The sequence below is a fragment of the Agelaius phoeniceus genome, chromosome 1 (assembly GCF_051311805.1).
Source record: "Agelaius phoeniceus isolate bAgePho1 chromosome 1, bAgePho1.hap1, whole genome shotgun sequence".
Lineage (NCBI taxonomy): Eukaryota > Metazoa > Chordata > Aves > Passeriformes > Icteridae > Agelaius > Agelaius phoeniceus.
In genome coordinates this window covers 130,737,908-130,764,410 of record NC_135265.1, presented here as the reverse complement: position 1 = coordinate 130,764,410, position 26,503 = coordinate 130,737,908, and the positions used below count along the sequence as shown (strand labels likewise).

General features: G+C 39.1%; 1 protein-coding gene across 4 annotated transcripts; it reads right to left on the bottom strand.

Moving 5' to 3' along the window:
* Positions 1 to 22,159, bottom strand: ANKRD46 (ankyrin repeat domain 46). Of its 4 annotated transcripts, none has more exons than XM_054632181.2 (5): positions 22,087 to 22,118; positions 20,333 to 20,399; positions 7,551 to 7,893; positions 6,104 to 6,262; positions 1 to 2,057 (listed from the first exon to the last, which is right to left on the bottom strand). In XM_054632181.2, the coding sequence occupies exons 3-5, from the start codon at positions 7,859 to 7,861 to the stop codon at positions 1,841 to 1,843; spliced, it is 687 nt and encodes a 228-aa protein (XP_054488156.1). In that variant the 5' UTR covers positions 7,862 to 7,893; positions 20,333 to 20,399; positions 22,087 to 22,118; the 3' UTR covers positions 1 to 1,840. The 4 variants fall into 4 exon arrangements, with proteins under 4 accessions (XP_054488156.1, XP_054488141.1, XP_054488170.1 ...); XM_054632166.2 differs by having other exon boundaries at positions 7,551 to 7,896; positions 22,087 to 22,110; XM_054632195.2 differs by lacking the exon at positions 20,333 to 20,399 and having other exon boundaries at positions 22,087 to 22,159.
* Positions 22,160 to 26,503: the final 4,344 nt, after the last annotated feature.

Here is a 26,503-nt window from a genome sequence, read left to right as displayed (position 1 = left end):
TATTTACTACATATATTTATTTGTGGCATTCACCCATACTGAGAATACAATTACAAATTATGCAGATAATACATACTGAAAGATAATATCATTAATCAAGATGCATGGCATTATTAACAGAAATGTACTTATTTAGACAAGCAAGTCTAATTTAGGTATCTGATGAGTTTATATTTATCTTCGGGAACAATGGCACCATAAGTGAAATATTCAGAAGAGGAATATGCTCTCATTTTTTGGTTTTTTTAAGATGGTTTTTTTTTTCTGCAGCATTGTGCTGTTAAAAAAGTATTACGTCATTAGAAGTCTAACTTAAGAATTGAGATCAAGATTTATTCAGATGCAATTTAGAATGGGGCCCAGCTCCAGTGAAACCCATATCACCCATCAAAACAAAGACAACAACCCCCTTCATTCAAACCAATAAACAAGAAATAAAAATATACATGGTACCAGAACAGAACCATGAAGGTTACATTTAAATGTACAATAAATGTATTATGTTATTTAGCAACAACTGAGGAGGGACTAATTAAGAAAAAAAATTGATTCCTTAGGCTCACAGAATTCATTTTGTTTGGGATTTGCAAGGCAATGGCAAAAGAGAATTAGATGTCTAATCAGCATGGGGAGAGAGAATCCACTTTCTTTGAAAATCTCCCACTTACTATGCAATACCTTTCCAGCCTTCCTAAAGAAGTATCAAACAGATTTGTATCCCTAGGTTATTTACAACAAAAGGTTTCACAGCAAAATGGGAAGCGAAATAGGAATGGATCAAGATTTAACTTCATACAATGTTCCTAAATATTAGTATTTTAAACACCTTTATTCTGCATACTCAGAAAATAATTCATAAGCCTGTAGGTTCTGTCTGAAAGCAAGTGAAATGGAAATGGAAAACAATTCTAGAAAGGAATTCTATTAAATCAAGTTCTCTCCACAAACATGAAAACACAATTACATGGTACAGTCTGACCCTTATGGGAGGACAAAAAAGTTATCCTTCATGATATATTTCACAATGACCTTACAGAATTAGTATATACATGGCAGAACACCTAAATCACTTTTTAATTACCCTTACAAAGAAAGTTTGCTTAGCAACATTTCAACAAAAATGCAAAATTTTCAGCTCAAGTCTTCTTCTAAAGCACAACAAACAGTTTTATTCTATAAATTTTACTTCAGGCAGGTATTAACAACATTAAATTCATCTGGGGAAGACACACGACATTAACCTAATAAATAAAGGAGTGATTTGTACAACAGAGACATAGTAGAACTTGAACTATTTCTCATTATTTTTATAAACTAGCAGATAGGAAACTATGGAGAGGCATTAAAATAACTATGGAGTTGCAGCTTATCACCATCTATATATCAGAAAGTGTTATTACATTATTAAGATTTCTTGAGGGGGACTTCTAAGAGTATTTTTCTTTCAACTGAAGCACTTACAAAAAAATCCAACAATAGATTTACCTCTCTTCATAGAAAAAATAAACCAAATGTTGTTCTGTTCTAGGATATATTTTTCATATGCAGGAACTTAATATTCATAAAGAAGGGCCTTTTCTAATCACAATATTTTATCAGAGAGGACTATCTTCACATCTTGCTTGCAAGTCAAGGTAAGTCAGAGGTATCTTAGGAATGCTTTAGAAATCAGTGTTTTACTTGAAATTAATTAATCCCTCCTCCAAAGGGGTTAATAGTAAGTACAAAAGGCAAACAGTATATACAGCTGCCACTGTCTGCACCAAGCAAATAATTCCAAGCTCAAAATAAGATTAGATTATAACAGGGAAAAGGACTTGTGTACTTCTTTGCATTTGCTTCAGTGCACCAGTTCAGGCTGGTTTTCTACAAAAGGAAGCACCCCACTAACATAATATGCAATTCCAAGGGACAGGAGAGCGATGACAATGATGAGGAGCAGCACCCTCCAGAAGCCCAGGTCTTCCACAAACTCCTGCCACGTCGTGCGGAAACTGGAAAGAACTCCTTCACCTTGCTGCAGGTTTGGATTAAGAAGGGAATGGCTTTCCATTGCACTACAAAGGATTAAAGTTAAAAATACATCAGAGTAAAAGAATGCATCTGTAAAGCGTGACAGTGATCCCACTAAGAGCATCTGAAACATTAAAATAGATTAAAAAATCAAACCCCCCTACTGATTTACAGCATTGCTTCTGCTAAATCAAGACAAATTAGATAAGGAAAACACTTCTAATTCTAAACTTATTTTAGCTGAAAGGACATTTTATTAACCTGTACAAAGAGAAATATATTTGTGTATGTATAACTGCGCTGAATTTTCAGGCCTGCTACCCAGAAGCCTTCAAAGGTCAGTCCCCGTAATTCCTACTAAATATGGCTTAGTAAAATACAATGAAGCATAAGTTAAGACCTCAAGGGGCACACATTATTTGTTAATAAAACAAATCATGACTAAAAATAAACTCTGATTAATAAAATGGAAGCTTTAACCAATATTAATTGAGATGCTGAGTTGTGCAGTGACCTTTAATATTCTCCTGGATATCTTTGTTACATGCCCCTTCTAAAAAAGCATTAAAAATCACAGAAAACAATAACTTTGAATAACAAGAAGCTCAGAAACTTTCTGAACAAGTTAGCATTGCTGTGTTTTCTGCCATATGGTGTTCAGTGACTTCTTTGATGTTTTAGCATTCCACTACTAATCTATCAGGCCCCTTTAAATTGTCAGACTATAAATGAGAGAGCAGAATTCTCACTTTTCATAAAAAACAAATATAAAATCTGAGAGAGGCAGTCTTCTTGACAATGATCACCTTTAGAAAATATGTAAATTGTCTCAAAATCCTGCACAGCTTTGTGAGTAATTCTACAAATTTTGCTGGTTTCACAATTGTAACAGGAAACTATCTGTTGCTTATGAAAAATCTCATGAAGAATAGGAAAGCTTTTGCATAGCCTGACTTCACTTAAAATTTTGGCCATCTCCACATTCTTACTACTTATTACTTGAGTGAAATTACATACATGGGTGTTTACAGGATCAGGCCCTGACAAACACAGAAAGGAAATGGTGGAACCAATCACATATTCAATGATGTCAATAGCAGAATGTAAGCAAAAGAAAAAAAAATTCTTTTCCTCCCTTTTAACTGCTTTCCATTACCATATTCTTAGATATTTCTTACAAGACTAATAAAAAAAAATTTAAAAAATCAAGGAAAAGTAATTTCCAAGTCAAAACTAATTGTAGAAATGCTGCTGTTCTTCATGACAGAAATAAATTGAAAAATGATGGTTATCAGAAAAAAGTCTCATTCACAAAGCTCTCTTCTAAGATTACACCATGGGAAAACTTCACACTATTCATATGGTATTTTTTCTCAGGAAGTGTAACCACTGAAGAACAATTAGCCTGAACTCCCACAACTTGCTCAAGTATTGCAGCATCATGTGCACAAGATTTCAGGAATTGCCTATTAACCAGCCTGTATTTTTGTTTTTTAAATATTTACCATGCTGTAAAGCTATTTTAGCTTACCCATAGGTGCAGGATTTAGTAATCTTCCTTACTTATGATTTCCCAAGCAAAACAAAGGGTTTAGTAAAAAAACAGCCCTTTGTGCAGAACAGAATTGCTTACTCCTAAGTACTAACTAGTTAATACATAACCACAGAGAGGTTAAATAAAGGTGCAATGCAATTTAAGTGGAAAGGTCACATGGTTGCTCATTAAAAAGGGTACACAGAAAACATTTTTACTATTTTATATTATAACCCGATTAAAACCGATGCTATTCAAGATATTTTTTCTTATTACAAATTAGAGCTGCATAAAATCTGTTAATGCAGCAACATGTCAAAGAAGAGAAGAGTTTGTGCCACACAGCCCAGACAGATGTTCTGCGTCCAGCAGCAGGTGGGAGTTCACATTTAGACATGCTTGTGGCACAGCCACAGGTCCTGCTGGGCTGTGCAGAAGGACAGATGTCTGTGTGAGAGAGGGACAGAGGGAGCTCTGCCTCCTGGCAGCAGGGCAAAGCAAGCAAAACCAAATTTGACTTGGGAACAGAGCTCTGGCCTCTGCTTCCCGAGCAGCAGCAACTGCCTGTAGTAAGGAGCAGAAAACTGGAGCCAGAGACTGTTTTTAGAAAGAAGGTTATTTCTCCATAGGTTCATACATAATGTAAGAGTTCAGAGGGCAGAGGACAGAAGACATTAATCTAAGTGTCCCTAAAATGTGAAAATAATACAAAGAGGGATAAGTGAAACTGTGAAGGTCTGAAAAGCCAACTGGTTAAAAGATATTATTTATTTACAAAGCAAACAGCACACAAGCTCATTTGCTTTGGCTCCTGTAGACATCTGTCATTTGTTACTTCAAAAATAATGTATTTCAGACATTTTAAACACGTTCCCAAACAAGCTGGGTAGTGCACTGTTTATGTCTCTGTGCCTGTCCCCAAGGAGAGTTGCTGACTTCCTGGCCAAAGCAAACAATATAACATTTATGAAGGTCAAATAACAGAAAGGAAGCTATGTTTGTTAAAGGGACACCATCAAATAAAAAAACAAAATTTAAATGGGGCTGGCTGAGCTGTTCATCCATATGCTTAAACAAAATCAGCCTAAGTGCATTTCTGTGTGTCAAGAAATTTTCAGTAAAAGTTAGTGAAGTCCGAAAGGTAATGTGTACTAATTCTCTCAATGTATAACCACATAATTTTGAAAATAAAATTAATTTTCTGTTTCAGGGCTTAGAATAGTCTCTCTGACTGTAAGGTCACCTGATGGGTAAGAAAGAACCTAACGGGAGTACTGAGTATTATTTCTGCAGTTTTGTTGGTTTCACCTTTTCTGTTTCCTCAGCTTAGATCTACCTCCATCTATACAGCTTCTTTTCTGTTTACAGTACAGCCTGTCTACATTTTCACATAAACCAAGCAACAGTTATATGACAAAACTCCCTGTCTTTTGTGATATAATGTTCCAGTAGTCATAGTTCATGGTCATCATTAGACAGTATAAAAAAATCCAGTTTTTTTGAATAGGGGTAAGCAGCATAATAAGACATACCAGAGAGCAGAAGTCACCATTGTTTTATACAACAGGACTGACTGTTTTCTTTATGTAGTGAAAATGTCTTTTTTTGTGCTTTGTAGGACTTCACTGCATTTCTCAGGGCAGCATTAACTCCCGGAACTGACTAATGCACCAAGCCTGTTCTCCTTATATGTTTGGTTTTTGCTGAGAAACTTTTATTTTATAGCATACAACTTTCAGTAATTACAGTTGCATTTTGTGCTACAGAATCACAATTTATTACTATTGATTTCCTCTCCCTTGTAACCCCAGCTTTTTGTCTATGCCATCTCAATTTTCCTCATTTCTTGGAGGAAATCACTAACCATACCTCTCATGCTTTTGCTTTTTTATTTAAGAAAATTTTAAGTAAGCACAGTCCCAGAATCAGACTTTTAGGAATTCATTATTAACTTCCCTCTAACCCAACAATTTCCCTGAAATGGTCAGCAATTGTCTCAAAATCCTGAGTTCTGCATTAACAATCTCTTTAGCCATCAAAATATTCTTATTCTCCATCTTTCCAGGACTGCTAACAATAGAAATTTTAGATACGACACCATATAAAATCGTTTATTCAGGTTGAGATTGATGAAAAGTCTCCCACCCTTTTTTTTTACATAGAAAATCATCAAAAGGATATCAGTTTAGCCTGTGATGCTGCCATTTTGCATTTCACACTATTTCCCACTTGGCTTTGTGGTAGGTGGTAGAATATTTGTGTTAGGGACTCCGAATGGAAAATTAGCAATTTTTAAAAAAAAATTTACCATAAAATTAAAATCTCAATAGGAGTTCCTTTTTTTCTTACATTGGATCAGTTTAAAGAGATTTTTCCAAAATTTAACACTTAATTTTGATTTTTGATTTTTCCAGAATTCAACACTCAATTTTGATTTGATAATGTCAGGCCAAATTTGATATTATCTATTTTGAGGAATAAGCAATCAAGTCAATCCCACAAATCTAAAGCCATAAACATTATTTCTCCTGGTAGTTATTTTTGTTTGGTAAATACCTTTCACTTTCAGCTGTCTGCATTGTCTCCAGCTTTGAGTGAGCTCCTCTGTTAAATCCTTTCACCTCCTGCTCCTCTAAAGATTCCAGCAGTCGAATCACATCTTTATTCACACCCCTTCGTTTGGCAAGAACAAGTGGTGTTGCACCTTGGTGGTTGCTAAAACAAGTCCATAAAAAGACATAAGAAAATTTTAACATAGAAATTTTGTAACAAGTCAACTCGGCATAACATATTACAATTTAGTAAGTCCTTAGAACTATTTTCTGTTTTATCAGACAGTAATAAATTCCAATCTAACCAAGTTACAGCACAACTGGATATTGAAGAAAATAAGTATTATTTAGGTTTGAAATTGCACAACTCTTTTCCCCCTCTAATAAAATTGAATTCTTAGGACTCTAATCTAATTGGAATCTGGGTGTTACAGCAAAAAAAAAATTAAAAAAAAAACAAACCCAGTAGATTTATGGCAATGTTCAAGTTTAAGCTTAATTTCAAGAAAGAATTGTGCAATCTGGCTCCTAATAGTTCCTTTTCCATGAGGGTATTAGGACATGAGGCAGAAATGAAATAAAATACAGATGGTCCCACTGCTGCTATTAAAATAATAGTGAATAGGTCCAGAGCTGCCTTTAGACCAGGAATTTCCACCAGAGCTGTTTGAAATGCGGTGGAAAAGTCCCAACCCACAACACATAAATAATCGGGTCTACCAATAACTAGTTTTGCTGAGTTGAAAGCACTAATGAGGGACAGGTGAAAAAGGGACAGATTTAAAAACTCAAAAGGTTTTGACATTACTCCTGGCTTTTGCACACATTGTGAATATGCAGAAAGTTCCACAAACAAAGTAATTCAGCACAGGAATGAAACAGCTAGTTATTTTGCAGCTTGAGAGCTTCCATCTGAGCACTGGCATCTGACAGCTGCTGGAAGCCAGAAGGAAAGAATATACAATATTCTGAGTCACAGACTTTGAGGGAGGGCAAAAACACTGAAAGGAAGCATTGTTACCAGAAGAGTATGGGAATGAACTGACACACACATATACTGTATTTTCTTTGTCTTAGATAGTACCACAATAGAAAATGGGGTGGAGAAATTCTTTTAAAGTAGTCAATGTGATTTTTAATTTGGTGCCAACCACCCACACCTGGCTGTCTGGCCAAACCAGGGCAGCAATATCATAAATGAGGCACAATTAGATACAGCAGCTCACACCAGCAGCAGCTATTTACATTTGCTTTGCTTGCTGCACAGACTAGCAGAAGTGGCCTCTTACTGTTTTCCTGCCTTTTTATTTTTCTTTTTTTTAATTAAGTGGTATCTTTGTAAAGTAGAATTGCACCAAATACAGCATTTCAGCAACAGCAGATTTATATGCAAGGCTCTGGTGACAGAAGACTAATGTATTATAAAATAAGTACTGTAAAAAGTGACTTACCAAATATCAATTTTAAGTCCATTAGAAACTAGGAACTGGATGGTATCAACATGGCCACACAGGTGAAGGGCTGTGTTCCCCTGGTAATCAGTGGCTAGCAGGTCAGCACCAAATTTATGCAAGAGTTGACAGATGTCTACATTTCCTCTGGCTGCAGCCAGGTGCAGGCCAGTTCGGCCCCGGCTGTCACGGATGTTTGGGTCAAAGCCGCTCTCCAGGAGCCGCTTGGAGTAGTTGAAATCTCCATCAATACAGGCCTGCAGCAGAGGCACGTTGGTCTGGGAGGAGTCGTTCACAAAAACGTAGGACATTGCTCTGACTCTCTCAGGAGGAGGTGAGCAACCTGCTAGTAAAAGGGTGAAGAAATGATGGTGAAACCAGGCAAATAAACACAATGCTAATATTCACCAGACTGCTCAGGTCCCAAACAAGAATGCAAAGTAGCTTATAGGTCAACTCTGAAAGCTTCCTGTCATACACATTAACTTTGTGTGCTGCATTCCCTTCTGGTAAAAAGGAAAGAGCTTACACCTCTAGAAAGAGCAGCAAAGCTTTGTTAGGAGAGGAAACTGGTAAGATCTCTGCCACAGATGCCAGACAGGTGATGGGTTTTCAACCTAGTAAGGAAACACATGTAGTAGCATTGATATTAAAGGGCAAAACACCACAGATTGGGACAGAAAGGAAGAACTTTTCATAAATGAGGAAACTCTAAACAATTCAGTCCACTGGTACAGTCACACTAACTGCAATTTTTACCAGCTATAAGCAAAGCTGCTCCAATGAGTTTTCACTCTCTGATTTTGAACTTCAATGCACAAACTACAGTACAGATAAAAATGCTTAATAAAAATACTAATTTCTTCATTCTGCATTAAATGTATTTTTCAATAGTCTTTGAGAACATTATTTTTACAGTGTCAGAGATACACAAACTATAGAACAAACAAGAACAGCAATAGAGAACACAGGAAACTGAATGTATTAGGTGAAATTGCCCACTGAAAACTGGAAGTGGGTGCAAGGAAGACAACGGTAAAATCAAGCACAGAGCTACTGTGGGTTTGAGTAGAACCTCAACATAGAGAAATACAAATGCAGTTTTTCTGGCTTAATACTAAATAAAGGATTAAGCCCTTTTCTGTATCAGGACAGACAAGAGAAGAAGATAAATATTTCACCATGGATTACTTGGTATAGAATATTTGATGAACTATGATTTCAGTTTTGCAGAAGAATATTTTAAGGGTGAGTCAAATCATGATGACACTGCATGCTTACAGGACACAGAAAAGATTACTTGAAAACAATAAGGAAAAAGAGAATGATTTAGCAAGAGAATGGTAGAATGTTCATGAGGCAATTTTAAGCAATGATAACATCTAGAAGACTGGACAACAGTCCTCTTTTTGTACTGCCTCAGAGAGGTAGAAAAAAGAAAAAAAAAATCATATAAGTAAGTGAAATTTCTCTAGAAGTAATCTCAACAGATACATGAAAAAGTTAAAGTGATAGGAGGGAAACGTGATTTTACTAGATAAGCTTGGAATAGAAAGTGAACTGAAATGTCACTTGAAACAGTATTTTTCACTTGCCCAGGGGTTCTATTCTGGGCTCACGGTGTAGCAGTGTTCTGATTAACTATCTGAATCTCTTATTAAAACTGCCATACACAGATTTAAATTTTCTCATCTATATAAGGTATCCTTCCACACCAGTGCAATCATTCAGCCAGGAGAATGGAAACATGGCCAGTAGCCAAAGAATTCAATTTAAAACCTCTCCTTTTATGAGAGTTCATAATCTCTATATTTTATAGCTCTTCCCTCATGTTTTAGATCAAATTCAAGATCAAAGTACCTCCAGAAGTAATTTCAAAATGTGTACACACTGGTCTGAATAACAGCTCTAGCACTGGGGGCCGTTGAGTTTAATAAATCATATTTAAACTTCACTAGGCTGTGTTTCCTATCTGGACAAATTCTGCTACATATATCAACACTCATCTAGTTTTCCAGTGCAGGAACGCACAACGTTTTTTTCTTTATTGGATGCTGAAGAGAAAGAGATAGAAATAAATTCTATGTCTTGGTATCTGTATAAGGAATGATTCTAAGCAGAGTACATTCCTCTAGGCTGCAAGTATGGTTTTAAGCACGTGACAGTACATCACTGGCTCAAGAACTCTTTTCCACAACCATCTCCAATAGCAAGTGGCCAGTTCACTGATACACCATAAAACTTAGTGTGAGACTGGAGTCATGCAGGGCACTGACAGCCTCCTTATAACCCTATACAAAAAGAAAGTAAAATGTAATTACTTGAATTTTCAGTGAATATGTTACAACCCCCTGGATGCTACAAAGCTATGATTCCCAGCTGACAGCAATTTCAATTTTCTTGCCCATTTTCCACCCAAATCATGAATGATATGAGAATTTTTCTTCCACTCTGCTCATCCAGTGTTCACTGAGAAAAATAATGGGCCCAGTTTCACCGTGATGTGATTATGACCTTTATATTCTGCACTAAATCTTCCCTAAAGCAAGATCATAAATCATTTTAAAACCTCCAATTATCAGCCATAGTAGCAGCATATCAATACCACAAACCCCTACTCACACTTGACAAAAAGTGGTTTGCTTGTAAAATAATGCTTCAGTGTTTAAACCTGCTTAATAAAACAAGGCCTAACATAAATCAACATGAGAATACTATACTGGAGGAAACGTAGGCTGTTTGAGAAACAGCATGGCATGCTCTGTTAAATATAAGCTAATGGCTGTATTTTCATACCAGACGTGTATGTCTGGTAAAGCCTTAGAGAATTCCCCAACTGTGATGAAACGTTAGCTAATAATACCTAGGAAAAAAGTCACCTCCTTATCTTCTCAGAAAAGGAAGCACAAATACTAGCAGTTAACAGAAAGTGTAACTGGAAGTCATTCTGATTCAGAATTTATCATCACTAAAATCTAGAACTAAGCACTCATGTGTAGAAGACTAAAGTAAAACCTTAGTATTTCACAGTAAGAAAGACAGAGATGAGGCAAATCCTTCTTCCCAATACTTGAACATTGTGGACTAAGCAAATGCATTCACAAAAAAAAATCTGGACCATCTGGTTTGATTTATCTTTGTGATTAAAAAGATTTTTTCTACTAACACAATTCTATTTCACATATGGCTAGCTAACCTATGCCAAATACAAACTGCACACAAAGCTGAACTATGCACCATCTTTAAAATGTCAGTCTCCAAACAGCATGGTCTTGCCTTAAAATTAACCCAACCTAGCAAAATTTCCTGTGTAAGAAAACTCATAAAAAAAAATCACAAGTAAAATTAATTAGATATTTTTCCTTAAACAACTGGTGGTTGCACTTCTGCCCACAGTATCAAAAAAGCTTATTATTGCAATGATTATCTGATACAACAGACTTAGGAGCAAAATTTAGAAACAAAACAGCATTAGCCATTCAATTTAAATTGCTTCTGAAAGGTGAATCAGGTAACAACTCTGAACCTGTCCATAAGCTGATATCCTACCAGTAAGGACTGATTTCATAAGCACCAATTAGGACAAATGGACTTGCATTAGTAGTAAGACACAAAATATTGCAAAATGACCATCCTGAACATCCCAAAAAATTACTACTACTACTACTTAAATAAATCTAATTTTTAAAAACAGAATCACTGCTTGTAAAAATGCATCACTATCTACTGAAAATGTATCTGTTAAATAATATTTTTGTTAAAAAAAAAGTTTGCTTTTAATAACTTGGTACTTTGACAGAAAATTAGATTTGTGAAAAAAAGTAAATTCAAAGACATCCTCCCAATCTAGAAGGATTCCCATTAGAAAGCCATAATGTAAGAATACATTTTCCCTAGATTTATGCATTTCTTTAGCCTCAACACATTGTACTTCTTAATTAATAACTTCAGAAATTATGCTGTAAGCCTCTTCAATTACACATATAGCACAGAATAAGAAAATTTAACCAAGCTGTTTTGTTTTCAAAAGGAATGCTTATATTAAGTGATCTTGTAAAAATAATTTATTTACTAGGAGTCAGTTGTCTCCCACTGAACTGTTTAAAATGGTAACTCATTGTCCCACACTCATCTGTTGCAGGACACATTCTCATCTGCAGAAGTCAGGAGTGATCTTGAAAAATTCAAACCACAGAGCTAAATGCAAGTTCTGTCACTTCTTAAACTAGTCCTAAAATTTGTGTTAACTGTGCACAGTTTTATTTTACTAAATATATGCTGTGGTCTCTGCTTTCTCCTTAAGTTCAACAGCTACCAAACAGCCCCAGGAACAGGAGAGAACAGCTCCACATGAGAAACACCATCACTCATGGGACCCATCTCTCCACTACAGAAGTATTAATGAACCTGCCAAATTGGGATTAATCACCAGTCACTGCTCTATAGGACATACCAGTTCTGGAAAACTAGTTTTCCCCATTACATTCAGGAAAACTGAACTAACTGCCCCTATTTTAGAACAACACATCAGTACCACAGAACCCTCTCAGATCACTCCATCCTCGAGATTTCTCAGTATTAATACAAACTCTGACATCTAGAACCCAGGCATCAGTAAGATCACCACTAGGGAAACTGCCACCACCAAGAAATGGAAACTAAAACAAATCCAGGAAATAATAACCTCCTCTGCCAGCAAACACACCATATATGTTACTTGCAAAATTTGCATTTATCATCTCCCTTGTGGTAAACAGCATCCTCTTTCTGTAATGCACTTTGAGAGCACTTCAGTGGCAGTGCCTTGCAGAGCTCTTCCTCTTCATTATTTAATGAAAAACATTCCAGTACTTTGCTTAAAATGCTGAGGGAGAAATTCCTTGCTAAGTTTTCATGCACACCTGTATTTATGTGTAAGTTACTGAGAAGTCATTTAACTGAATAAATATTATATTTAATAAAAAATTATGTGATCAACTCATTTCCATTTAGGAAAGAACTCCATTATGTACATCAAAATCCACTTAAGTTCTGTATTTTCTATTAGAAATCTTTATCTTTTCAGTACAAACTGGAACAGTTTTATGGCTCCACTAATATGGAACTGCTGCTAAAAGCAGCACCTCAGATTAAGCACAGCATGATGCCTGTTTTACACCCTGCTATATTCTGCAGATTTTCACTTTCTAACTTTAGCTATTTTTTCAACAGTTCCTGGATTTGAGGTATCACAGCAGGTTTATAACACCTACATGCCCTCTTATGTCCCTAGTCAGCCACATGGGTAGGTGCCAACAGAATGACATTATTTATGCCATTTGTTTCCAATCAGTCCCATTCCCTTATGCACACATGAGACATCCAGGTAATGATCTCTTGATGTCAGGACCATCCTATAAGTAGAAACTCTGGGACACTGCACATACAAAGGGCTTTACAAGTACAGGCTACAAAGTGCTTTATGAAAAAGCTTTAACAACTATTGCTGCTCTTATGGATCAGCAGATGATGGCTTTGGGAAACAGGGAGCTTTGCTCATTATTGCCCAGTATGTCAACACTACAAGATAAAAAATATACAAGCCCTCAAATGCCAATCCAAGGTTGCAGGATGCTTCCCCAGACAAAAAAGTACAAGCTTTGTGTACCTAGGTACACAAAACAAGGGAAAAATAAGAAAGAGATCATTTACTTAAAATGCCTTTATTAATAAGCAGATTCACAAACATTTTATCCTTGCTAAACTTAACTGGTGATTCAGTTGCATTACATGTTTGAGCACATTTAACTTCTATCAAATATACAGCTAAGCATTTTTGAACATTGCTCATCTTTCATCTTCTGTGCAAGAACTATTTAGGAAAAAAGGCAATTTACAGATTTTTTTTCAAATAATCTGTAACTAATTCCTCACAATTGGCTCAATTAAACCAGTATATAGCTGCAGTACTTCTCTGTTCATTGTGGCCAGTTTGAATAAATCTGTTTTTATATAAAGTTATTGAATCATATCAGTCATAATTATCAACCTCTTCACAAAGCTTTACCTGAACTCCTTTTTTGTTTCTGCTGGGAACACGTAGGGTGTATGCTGGTCAAGAAAATATTAAAGGTTACTACATATTGTTTTGTTATTGGTTTAATAGTCTGGTTATTAACAGAGTAGCGAGAATTTGTCCAACTCTTAATTAATTAACTGTTTGTGTTTAAATTTGCTGCAGCCTCGGAGCAGCCTTCTGGAAAAGACACTGAGGCGGGCTGTGTCCGGCTGGCTGCCGAGGCAGGAGCGGCACTGGAGGCTGGACGGACACTGCCACCACGTGGACTGCTGAATTCCTGTCCGACTGGAGGGACAAACACAATCACAGAACGCTGTGAAGGGGGAGAGACATTAACAGGGCATCTGGTCCGGCCCCCCCGCCACGGACAGGGAACACCTGAGACACCGCTGACCCGGCTGCTCCCAGCCCCAGCCAGCTTGGCCCTGAGCACTTCCAGGGATGGGGCATCCACGGCTCCTCTGGGCAACTTTTCCACTTGTTCTTCACCCTCACAGGAAAGAATTTCATCCTTATATCCAATCTAAACTTCCCCTCTGTCAGTTTAAAGCCATTCCCAGTTTCATGTCCTTGTAAAAACCCCTCTCCACCTTTCTTGTACTGGCATGGTGTGTAAGCCTTGACTCACACAGACCACTTTTTCTACATTTGTGGTGTTTGCTACTATCCTGGGAAGGAAATTATGAAAGGCCTGAAAATAAGATTTTATAATACCTTATTAAAAGGATTCTGAAATCCAAACTGCTACTTCCTTGCATTATAAACAGCATTCTCATTTAATCTCTGATTCTCTATTAGTGAAATGAGGACTTAGGTACGTTGCTTGAGTTCTGAAACCAAAGGTATTTAATTTTAAGAAGTATGTATTTATGCCTGTTTCTTTAAAAATACCCAAAACTAAATCCAAAACACCCACACACAAAAAACCTAGTCCTTACCTAGACAAATAGTAAGTCTGAGATGACATATTAACTAACATGGGGAAAAACTCTCTGTGTCCAGGAGAAATCATCAGAAATCAGAACTTAATAAAAGCAATAATGCAAACTAAGAACCTGTGACCAAAAGACTTGTTATATATTTCATATTTTCTTAGTTTTTCCCCTTATAATATATATATAATAGCTTATATGTCCTTAGTCATGCATAACCTTGATGACATGGCCTTGGTGTGAAACATCAAACCTGGTTTAGTGGCTAGTGAACAGAAACAAGTCACTTTTAAAAGCAGATGTCTCCTAAATTTGTGAGTCATTTATATATAACTGTATGCTTGACTTCACCTTTGAGAAAATACTTTGCTCTGCTTGTTCATTGAAGTTCATTATTTTATACCAACAATGTTTTTACATCAATGTACCAATGCTAAGACAACTAAGACTGTCAAACATGCAACTCTTACTACAACTGCTGGATACACATATTTCTGTTCAGAATTTTCATGTTCACACAGTAAATCACTAAACCAGTTTATCAAAGACAAATAGTAAATTGATAAATTTACTCTTTCAAATATTTGAAATATCTATCAATGCAGCATGACTTTAAAAATGTAACAGTGTCACAGTGGATTTATGTGACAAGATAAAATGGTAACACAATTAAGGTTGTATGTCTAACTGCTATATACATAGTGATACTACCTTTGCACAAATAGTTGTTCACTATGCTTAGACTCAAAAATTTTCTCCATGTAGGCAAACATGTAGTAGTAAAAGTGACTGCCCAACTTCAGTCTAAAGGGACTGAAGGGAGTAAACCAGCAGCCTAAGCATTCTCAGGACAACAGGCAGGTCTAAGGAGAATGAGAGGTCAGCTTCAAGCTCCTGATCTGCACAGGGGCTGGAATTGACCAGAAATGCAATGAAAGATGATTGAAAAGAACCTGAGAGTGAGGTAGCTCAACTGATGTTTACCATTTGCATCAATTTATTCTGCTGAGCTTGAAAACAAAAGACATCACATATATAGGGAGAACTTCTACCTTTAGATAACTTAGTAAATAACAGTAACTCATCTGTAAAAGACCCAATCAATATTCAGCATGTAACCCAGTGTCTAGTCAATGAACAGCAATACCCATGTGTCGTGGTTTGAGAGGAAGTGAGTTTTTTGGGATGCTGTGGTCAAACCTATAGGTGCTCAGATTTGAATATTGGCACCTGTTGTGGCCACTGGGGACATGGATATGCCTCTGAGAACGCAGAGGTTAAAAGCAGAGAACTCCCAGGAAATCTCTCTCTTGGGTTCCAGCGGGGAAACAGGCAGAGCTCTCCCCTGCCCAGCTGCTGCGGCTGGGCGGGGCAGGGGACGCCGTGCGGCCGGGTGAGGTAGGGCCTGGGCCCTGAGGATGGGAGGGTGGAGGAGCACCAAGAGACATCGGGCAGCCACCCCCCAGGGGAGAGAGAGAGAGAGAGAGAGAGAGAGAGAGAGAGAGAGAGAGAGAGAGAGAGAGCTGGTGCCTGTGCTTGTGCCACCTTGAAATTTGATAGCAGCCGGCCGAGATGAAGAAAGAAGGGGGGGGGGGGGGGGTGCGGCGAGAAGGTGCCCGGCAGGCCAGTGTGGGAGTTCTGGACAGGCAGAGACTGAGATTTTTAACCCTTTTCTTGGATGATGGAAACCTCACAAATGCTGATCCTCCTGGAGCTGAATGAGAAGAGAGACAGAGATGAGATAAGACGAAATGGGCCACAAGAGAAGTGGAGAAGAATCTTGGGTGGGAGGAGGTGATGGAGTGGCCTTTGGCTGGACTTTTCTTGTATAGCCATGGACGGAACCATTTTTTTCCTGTGACACAGAGACTGCATTTAGGGGGAGGCAATGTCTTGGAGCCAAGGGAGTGCAGTGATGCTATGGGAGTGCATGAACAGAGACAACGGGTGAGGAGGGTGGTGGTTGGTGCCCTCGATCTTCAGTGGAGGAGAAGATCTCTGTTCCTGAGACCCCTCGGCCCCAGGGGGTGAAATTTGGGGGAGACAGGTGTCCCAAAAGTGAGAGACTGTGCTCTTTCTGGAACTGGACAAAGCACCATTAAAAGGAAAACCCTAGAAGCAGCTCTGGTCCATGGGCAGTGGTGAGAGCACTGGGCATGGAAGGAAGGTGTCACGATGGCAATGATCTCCGGGCGGTGCCATGAGTGACAGGAAACCCAAGAGGTCTCAACTGTGTTTTCCAGGGGAAGCCTATGGCACAAGAGGGACTCCTCACTCCTTGATGAACTGAGAACTGATTATCTAAAGGGTGGTGATGGACTGAGAGTTGGTGATCTGAGGGATGGATGTATTGGAAATTTGGTGGGGGGAAGAGGAAATGTTTCTGGAAGGTTTTCATTCTTTCTGTGTGTTTCTTTTTACATATAGTTTTAGGTTAATAAAGTTTTCTCTTCTGTATTCCTAAGCTGGAGCTTGCTTTGCTCTATTCCTGGTCACATCTCACAGCAGACACCAGGGAGAATGCATTTTCATGGGGGCACTGGCATCGTGCCAGCATCAAACCGTGACACCATGTGTCTTTAAAGAGGTTTGACAAGTTCTATTTGAGGAAGGATAAGGAGAAACTGTGAAAAAAGTCCACGTCAATTATGACTTCTGTGAATAAAGAGCCAACATAAAGTAGCCACAGCAGATCACAACAAAGGTCCTTTTAGGCCTAGTAAAAGTTTTGAAATGGTGGCAAAAAGCAGAGGCCAGAAAGAACATAGAATATGGTAAGCATATATAATATTGCTTTTTCTATTCAAAATGGATGGGGTTTTTACGTATTTGGCTCCACCTCCACCTCTGAATCTGCTCTTTCTCCTCTTCAACACAAATACTTTTAATACCAACAACATACTCTGGTAAGTTCTCCAACTCAGTTCTTATGAAGAACATCTTTTGGTCTTGCTGAAGCAGGGGCTTGGCAGCTTCCCTTGTGGACCCCCAGCTCTCCTGCAGGAAGAATAGACTGTTGTTCACCTCTGCATGTTCTTTTCCTGCCACTCATGATTCTACTGGCCTTCATCACAGCCTCCTCACACATCCCTTTCCAGGATGAATTTTGAAGTCCAGCTTTCTTGGTCATACCTCATTTGGAAGGGGGTCTGTGTTTGTGACCATTCTTGTTTTGCTTCTTTGAATCTCACTCATTTTTACTCTGTTTTGTGAGCTGGGAGACAGAGCAGGGTTGACTCAATCAAGATGTGTGGGGTGAACCATGGATTAACAAGTGTCATGACAAAATTCTTTGCTTTGTTTTTTACTTGTTTCTTCAGTAATATTCCACTGTTTGTTTTCCACTTTTCCACTGCTGCTTAATGCTGTTGTTACATTTACATGGAACCATTCATCAAAACTCTAAGATACTGCTCATTACAGAGAAGTAATGGGAAGTTAGGATTCTCTTTATGCTATCTGAATCCCTCTACTTACACTGAACTCATGTGCCAGTATATTATCCAGTTACTCAGTTTTAAAGGGCTCTTTTGCAGCTTTTCATAGTTGACTCTATCTTTACAACCCATGTCCTGGCAAACACTATCACCTTGTTGCTCACTGCCTTTTCTAGGCTGTACATGCAAATTCTAACAACTCAGAAGCCAGAACTGAACCATGCAGAACTAAAATTATTCCAGGCTTACTGATCATAAGTTGACTAAACTGATGTCCTGGATGAGGCTGATCCGACTCACCCAGTGCTCTGCTTTCAAGAGCAGCCACCAGAGATCCTCCATTGGGAGAGCACGAGCCTGGCTGCTTCCTGCCGTCCATTCTCCACACACACCCACCAGCCACCACAGTACATTGTGGACCTGCCTGAGCAGCCCCTCAACAGACCTTTTGTCCATTTTCTAACTCATTCCTGAACCTGCTCACACTGCCACCACAGTGCCCCTGTCATCCTTCCCTGCATCCATCTGAAACGACCTCCCAACAGCCCCAGCATGAACAGCTGCCTCAACACTGGATGAATAACTCTCACTTTACTCACTGCCTTCACTGCATAACCCTGGTCATGCCCCAGCAATATCCTCTGTGATTTCCTCTGACCTCTGCAATATCCTCTGACTTTTCAATCCTTCCTCTTAAAGAAGCTGATCCCCTTGTTCCTTTCAGTTGCCCTCCCCTATCCCAACGTGTCCTTCTTCCAATGCAGAGACTGGAACCACACAAACTACCCCAGATGTGGGTGCACCAGCTGCAGCAGCAAAATGGTGCCCTCTGTCTTCTTCTTACTATCTCTTTGAGGACAGTCACCATTTTCCTGGCTCTCTGGCTGCCACTACACTGAGCTTAGGTTTCCAGGGAACATTCAGTGGTAACTCCAAGCACTTTCTCTTGATTGGTGGCTGCCAGTCTCAAGTTCACCACCATATGAGCATGGTTCAGATTATTTTACCCAAGACAACATCTTTGTGTACAACTTTGTGTACACTGAAGCTCATGTGCCACCTTTCTGCCTCCTTCCTTTTTTTTGGCAATTTCTTTTGCCTTCTTTATAATTTTTCAACACAACCACTTCTGCATGTAAGAAATGTCTTTGATGCTACACACATCCACTCTCCTCAACAGCCTCTAGTGTGTTACTTTGTTTTAATGCTTCCTGAAGGTCCACATCACCTCTATCTACAACCCTACTCAGAAACCCTGAGGAAAAGCTGATGAGTCTTGGTTGTAGCAAAACTCTGAAGATGTACCCATTCTCAGAGAGAACCAACCCCTAAGGTACTAACACATAGCATGGACAGGCATTTTCTTCTGTGGATAAAAAACTCCAAGGTGAAGAAGACACACAAGCATTTTACACCATCCAGGGGAAGCCCATACACCCCAAGCCATTCCTGAAATGTCCTGATGCCCTTCTTCTGTCACCATCCACTACTGCTGGTCAATCAGCAGACACTCTAACACTCTCTAAGAGGTCTTGAGCATGCTGAAGAATATCATAATGAGCAGTACAGGATTTATGCCTTTGAGTTTATATTATAAAATTCAGCTGATGTAGCTGCATTACTTGGATGTCAGAAATTTGCTGACTGACAAAACTGGTGTTTAAGCAGCTCTGTTCCGCAACCAATTGAAATTTTGTTGAAAAAGTGAAAGAAAAAATGCCACTTGGAAAAGTGGTGCTGATAGATGAATGACAACCAGAATCTAAGTCCTGTAAGTACAGACAAGGCTGCAATGGGGGACTGCACAAGATAAAACTTTTTTTCCCACATATTTATTAAGTATCACCTTTAAATAGCAAAGCAAACCACAACAAAACTGACCATTTCAGTATCTGTGCTCTTGACTTACACACACAATAAACACTCACAATGGAAATTTGGTGGAACAAACCCAGGCACTCAAGACAGGCCTGCTGCCTACTCTAACAGCATCCTATGGATGGTCTCTCCACGGACAGCTCAATGCTTCAGGGATCATGTGTTCCACATAACATGTATAAACCAATGCCCTCTAAAACATCTTATGTGCTTATTAACTGATCTATCTGGAAGTGCAACATCCACAATTGAGATCATGTGGGGAGATATTAACTGACAGACTGACCAAAAGAAAAGAGCGACAGCCCTCAAAATTCCAGTATACCCAAATCCCTAGAAGAGCTTCTAGAGCCCTAGAAGTGGTTCACTCCTTGGACAATCAAGTACCTCAGGTCCTGAGCTGCAGATGAGGACTTCAGGGCCACAAGTGCTCAAACATTAAGTTCAAAAGAACTTGAGGTGAGATAACACAATTACCTTAAAGCACTGCTTCAAATCCCTTGCTCTTGCTGATGAGACAACTTTAACTAAAGGACACCAATACCTGAAGAGAAGACATCTCTGTGTCACTGATTACAGATCAGAACTGAATTTTAGAGTCCCCTCTTGCAGAGGCAAACTCACATTGCTCTGGTAAGAAGACAGCAGATGCACATTCTACATTTCAAGCTCCACCTCATCTCAGCGTACTCATCACACCTTTTCTTCAACACAAAGAAACCAGCAATGAGCCATTGTCATTTCCTGACTGTCACCAACTCTACTATTCAGACTGCAAACATTACTATTTTTTTCTTCTAAAAAACAATTTAACAAGTTCTCGCTAATAACCTATTTCACAAACAAACAAAAAAGAAAAACTGATCTATAGTCTACAGGTAACACTAAACTTAGGCCTCTGATGCAGCAAACAAAAATATTATTTTTACAAATCAGTCATATTCCATCTAGTAATTGTTCAGTTTTTGCTCTTCCTTGACCTTTTGGAAGGCTGGTCCTAAATATCAGTGCTCTCTGATGGTTAGAAATTTTCATATATTATTAATCTTAAAATCTATGTTAAATTATTCATGTATTAACATGATCCTTTAGTTCAGTTTATTTCCCTAATGGCGTTTACCTTGCTGGTTAAACAGAAAGCAAAATTACAATTATTCTGCAAAATTAAAAAAAGCCAAATGCCTCTTCCAACAGACTCTTAATTTCTCTACTTGACCTCAGCATATCTTCTGTTTCTGTTCCAGTTTTTTTGCTGGGAATGATTAACATTATACAAAGAATTCTAGAGTTCTGTTCATGGGTAATAGTAACTCCTTTAACTGGATCACTGTAGTAAGCATTTACATTTTCTGCAATTCAATATCTTGTAACTACCTAACATTTTTTGATTTTGTGTTGCTTTCAACTGGTAAGAATTTATCCTACAATTTTTTTGCTTGCAAGGTAACAACTCTAAACCCTCATTCTTTAAATTGTTATTAAATTTATTTCATATCCTTTTTCTCAGAATCACCCAATTCTTTCTGTGTAGCACTAGAACCCTCTTCAATACTGTCAGTGCCTCCCAACTCCCCATCACTATCAAATTAAGACAGTAAAATTTTAATTGCTACATCAAGGCCTCTATTAAATATTTTGTAAGATCGGTCTTAAGACTGATCTTCAAAGAACTAATTTTATACCCTCTGCTACTCAGATTTGATGGATTTTCGATTCGATATTACTCACCATAGTTTGTTTCTAGTTATTTCCCTATCCTGTCTACAGTTCAGGTGTTATCCCTACCTTTTCATCACAATAACAACGTGCAGCAGCTTTAGTGCAGTCTAGAAAATTAAAAAGGGAACTATTCACTTTCCCATAAAAACAGTAACTGCTTCATCAAAGACAGTTATGACAGCAGGTTAAAACATGTATTTCAGTCTCACTTGTTTACCCCTAGAAAACACGTTCAAAGCCGCTCACTTACCAATGCCCTGTCAGCCGGGCGGCCCCGTCCCCTCCCCTCCCCTGAAGGCTGCCACTGCTCCCGCTGTTCTCCCACCAAACGGCATCACAGCGCTCCACCTCTCCGGCTCCCGGGCCGGCCTCTGCCCAGGGCCCGTCCCCTGCTCCCTCCCCAGGCCTGGCACGGGCCTGTGGCGGTGACAGCGCCCTCGGTTCCCTGCCGTGCCCTCCCCGGCCTCCCGCTGCCGCCCCGGCCCCGCGGTCCCGTCCCGCTCCCGCCGTACCTGCGCGGGGCTCTCGGGGGGCGCGCGGCGCCGGGCGGAGCGAGCGGCCGGGCGGGCGCGCGCGCCCCCTGCTGGGCGGAGGCCGCCGGGCGCTCCGTGCCCGTCCGCCCCCTCACGGCGCCCCGGGCCGGGGCCTGGGCACGGGGCAGGGCCGCGGTGCGGTGCCGGCCTGCGAGAGGCTGGAAAGCAGGAACAGCGGGGCCGGCAGGACCAGGGCAGTGATCGGCCCCCCGTACTCGGCTCTGGTGACGCCACCCCTCCTATACTGGGCTCAGGACTGGGCTCCTCAGTTCAGGAAGGGCATTGAGGAGCTGGAGCGAGTCCAGAGAAGGGCAGTGGAGCTGGGGAAGGCTCTGGAGCCCAAGCCCTGAGGGGAGCAGCTGATGGGGCTGGGGGTGCTCGGCCTGGAGCAAAGGAGGCTCGGCTGTGACCTGAGCGCTCTCTGCAGAGCCCTGAGAGGAGCCTGAGGCCAGGGGAGGGTCGGGCTCTTCTCACAGGTAACAAGTGACAGCACAAGAAGACATCGCCCTAGGTTGTGCCAGGGGTTGGACATTAGGAGGAATTCCTTCACAGAAATGGCGATTAGTCACTGCCCAGAGAGGTGGGAGAGGCTTCAGCCCTGGAGGTGTTTAAAGACTTAAATACTGGACCATGGTGTGGTTGATGGGTAGTGTTCCGGCAGAGGTTGGACTCGATCTCAGAGGTCTTTTCACACCTGATTCTGCGATTCTGCGATTTTGACGCTGCTGCGTGTGCTATCCCTATAACCTGAAGAGAAGAAATCTGTGTCACTGATTACAGATCAGAACTGAATTTTAGAGTCCCCTCTTGCAGAGGCAAACTCACACTGCTCTGGTAAGAAGACAGCAGATGCACATTCTAAAATCAGCAAGATAAACATTCAGGCATAAGTATAGTGCCTCTGTCCCCGCCTCACCTCAGCACCAAGGTTCTCTGAGTATATGTGAATGGAAGCGGGGGTGAGAGGGGAGAAAGGGTGGGGGCTGAAGTTATTTGACTTCACCCAAAAATATCAGTGTAGCTTTTTTTTTGGATGGATGATGACTCAGCAGGTCAGTAATGGCATTATAATGACCACAAGGACATATATATACAGGTACTTTAACTGCTGAATAGGCCTGAATTAGACTGACTTCTGTTAATCACACATTCTTTAACCATAACAACTGCATAAATGCTACCTTTCAACTCTACTTTTCCTAAAGGGTACCCGGTACTGTCTGAAGCTTCTGAACACCATATCATCTGGCAGGTATAAGCAGGCAAATTATACTATTCCATTGCCTGTATCTGCAGTTTTATGTTGTATTAGGAAAACTTATGGTTTATCTGATTTATCTTCTTGATATATGTTTGTACAGTAAATGTCCTGAAAATCTAATAAAAGTGTTTATCATGAAGTTATGATAACCATGCTGCAGTAACTAGCATCAAGGCATTAGGAAGCTGGAACCAGGTTTTGCATACATTATCTCTGTAGAAGTTATTTCATGCCTGTTTCAAGATTTCTAAAATAACACATAACAGCAGAATTGCCTAGGTGCAGGCACTTCTACAAAGCCTCACTATCTGTAAAGTCCACATGCTTCTTCATTTTCCTGCTAATTCTTACTGCTGCACTAGATTGTGTTCAGACAAGAATTTTCAGGCTGTTATGCTAAGCTAGTAGTACCATGTACTCCTACAGGATCAGAAACAAAATAAAAGTTATGTTTTTCTTCTCATGAGTCAGCAGTAAGTTTTCAGAGTCTTTCAACAGCATCAGTTAAACTTTTCTCCAACACAGAGCAAAGATTTATAAGACTCTTGGGGATACTAATGCCAAAATTACAAAGACCCAACTCAATCAATGCTTTTTCAAATGAGAATGTACAAAAGATAAACTTTTATTACATTTTTCAAGCATCTAAAAAAAAAAAAACAAAACAGTAGAGAAATAGCAGAGGAAATCCTTAAGAACATTGTGATCACGCATTTAGAAACTAGCTAAACATGGTTTTAAGGTTTGATATTAATTCTCTAAAAACACAGCTTGTTGTATGAAGACATAAACCACTTCAAATTTGCTGTATAAATGACATATACCATTCCATACTATCACTGTTGAATGCAAGAGCATACTGGGACTTGCTTTAACAGCTTTATTATAATTATCAGCTTTAATTTTTTCAGCTCAATGAGTTTTGTATCAGCAACCAGACACAGCTGATATGCTCAGTGATTTTCTGTTGCCCTGTCCAAGGCTGTTCTTCTCACAAAATAAAAATTTCAACATGTTCAGGTCAGACTAATGGCCTCAAGCCCAGAGTGCCATGGAACTTAGTCCTTGCTAAAGCTTCACCACAGCAAAGCCACTAAACCACATCCTTTGGTCTGCAGCATAGGTGCAATTCTAGCCAGAAGATGTTGTCTCTCTTAAAATCGTTTACAAGTTATTTGTGACTGCTGAAGGCCACACCTAACATAGAATCTCATCTCCAGCAGTAACAAGTACAGAGCACTTTGAAGAAAGGGGCAAGAGAACCCACCACACAGTTCAACTGATTTACTTATTGAAGAGCAGTTAGTGATTGGTTTTATGGTTTCTGAAGGTACAGCAGCATCATATTTTTTCTGAATTCAGATTGAGTTTTTAGAAATATTTTTTTTAGAAATATTTTTCTTCAGCCAATCACACTGTAGTGGAGGTTAATTCACTTTATATTATTCCCTTTCAGTCAACAAATGACTTTAAAAAGCAACATCTTTTAGTTATTTAGCTGTTCAGGAACTATCAGCAGTGGATACAATTCCTGCAAATTAACTCAGAGCTGCATCTTTTATGTGATGGGAATGTCTGTGTATGAATATGTAGCATGTCAGATTTTCTAAATGGGTATGATTCCCAACCAGAGGGAAAAAACAAATGCACAAACAATCTCAGTGTGGAATCTAAGTAAAAGTCTGTAAAATATATCAGCAGGTGCACGCAGATATCCATACCTATCTCCATACACATTCTGTCTTTCTGTAAATTTCAAATGTATCATTCTGAAACACTTGCAATAAGCAAATAAAATGAAGCAAGTTGTTGAACCATCAAGCTAAAATATTTTTTTTTATTCAGACATATTTTTACCCTCTTTATTCTCCCAAAAATTTAAGTTTTCCTCCTTTTCCTACCTGAAGAAGTTCTTGCTATTTTTTTTAGAAGTTTACCTAACCAGAAAAACAGTGGTTGGGCTAAACAACACATACAAGAACACACTGTATTTACATTTTGGACTCAATTTCTCACTCACTAACCCCTTTTTGTTGGATGCTGTATCTCTTACTATTTTTCATCTATTCAGTCATCTTGATCTCCAGAACAGACGAACGTAAATTGAAAATAAGCTGAAAAGCTTTTCTAAGTACTGTAACAAAATATGCTGAGCAAATCAGTATTGAGTTACACCCAGCAGCAACAGTGTAAGAAATGAACTGGCAGAGTGGCCCTTCTCTCATAATCCTCTGTTTTAGTACAAGCTACTATCCACAGCTGATTAGTCACACAGTGAATGCTAATCTTCATAATTAAAAGTTTGCTTCCTTTACAAATAAATTTAGAAATAAAGAGATCCAATCTTCCCCAAGATTAAAATTGGTCTTTTCTTCTGCATCAGTTACAGTTTAAAGCTATGAAATAGCATGCTGTTCATTGCCTCACTGCTCACTCTAATCAGCATGGGCCTAGAAGATTACACATGGTCCTTTCTTTTTTCCTCTTCAGACATTTTCAGTTGGCAGACAAAGTCTTTAGATATCACAAGGTTAAATAGAGACATTACTAATGCTGGAAATTATTTTTAAAAATATCAAATATCTAAGCATCCTTCCATCCTGAAAGGTCCACATGAAAGATACAAGTATTTTAGCTACAAATCAGACTTTGAGTTTATTAACACTTCTATTTAAAATTAAAAATTTTCTCTGTGTGAATGTCACAGGTCTCATTTGGTCTAACATTGCAGCAGATGGAGCAAGCAAGTGAAGTGGGGGAAAATTGAAAGGCAGAAATGGATACAACAGGGTAGCACAGAACATAAAAAAATATACCATATAATATATATCTATATCCTTTATTATATTCAAAAAAGTCAAAGTCAAGGAGAGAGAATGTAAAACATATTACTAAAGCTGTGATGATAAACCTTCTAACATTCACAAAATGATTTCAGTAAAACCAAGCAAAGATGTGCTTTTTAGTCAATTAATTCTGGACTGAAATTTTGGAATGTGCAAGGTACTTTTCCTCAATGGTACTTCTCTCAGCACGGTTGTAAGAGTGATGGAGTAGCAGCCTTGTCTCATATTAAATACAAATTCCTGTACCAACACACCTGCTCACCATTTCTTGGCCTTTGGCTGCCTTCAT

Excerpts from the sequence above, each read along its gene's own strand:
- ANKRD46 (XM_054632195.2), bottom strand. The coding sequence starts at position 7,861 with ATGTCCTACGTTTTTGTGAACGACTCCTCCCAGACCAACGTGCCTCTG. Across the intron at positions 6,263-7,550 it reads GGACTTAAAATTGATATTTG|CAACCACCAAGGTGCAACAC; the intron begins GTAAGTCACTTT and ends GACTTGTTTTAG. Across the intron at positions 2,058-6,103 it reads CAGACAGCTGAAAGTGAAAG|TGCAATGGAAAGCCATTCCC; the intron begins GTATTTACCAAA and ends AATCCTTTGTAG.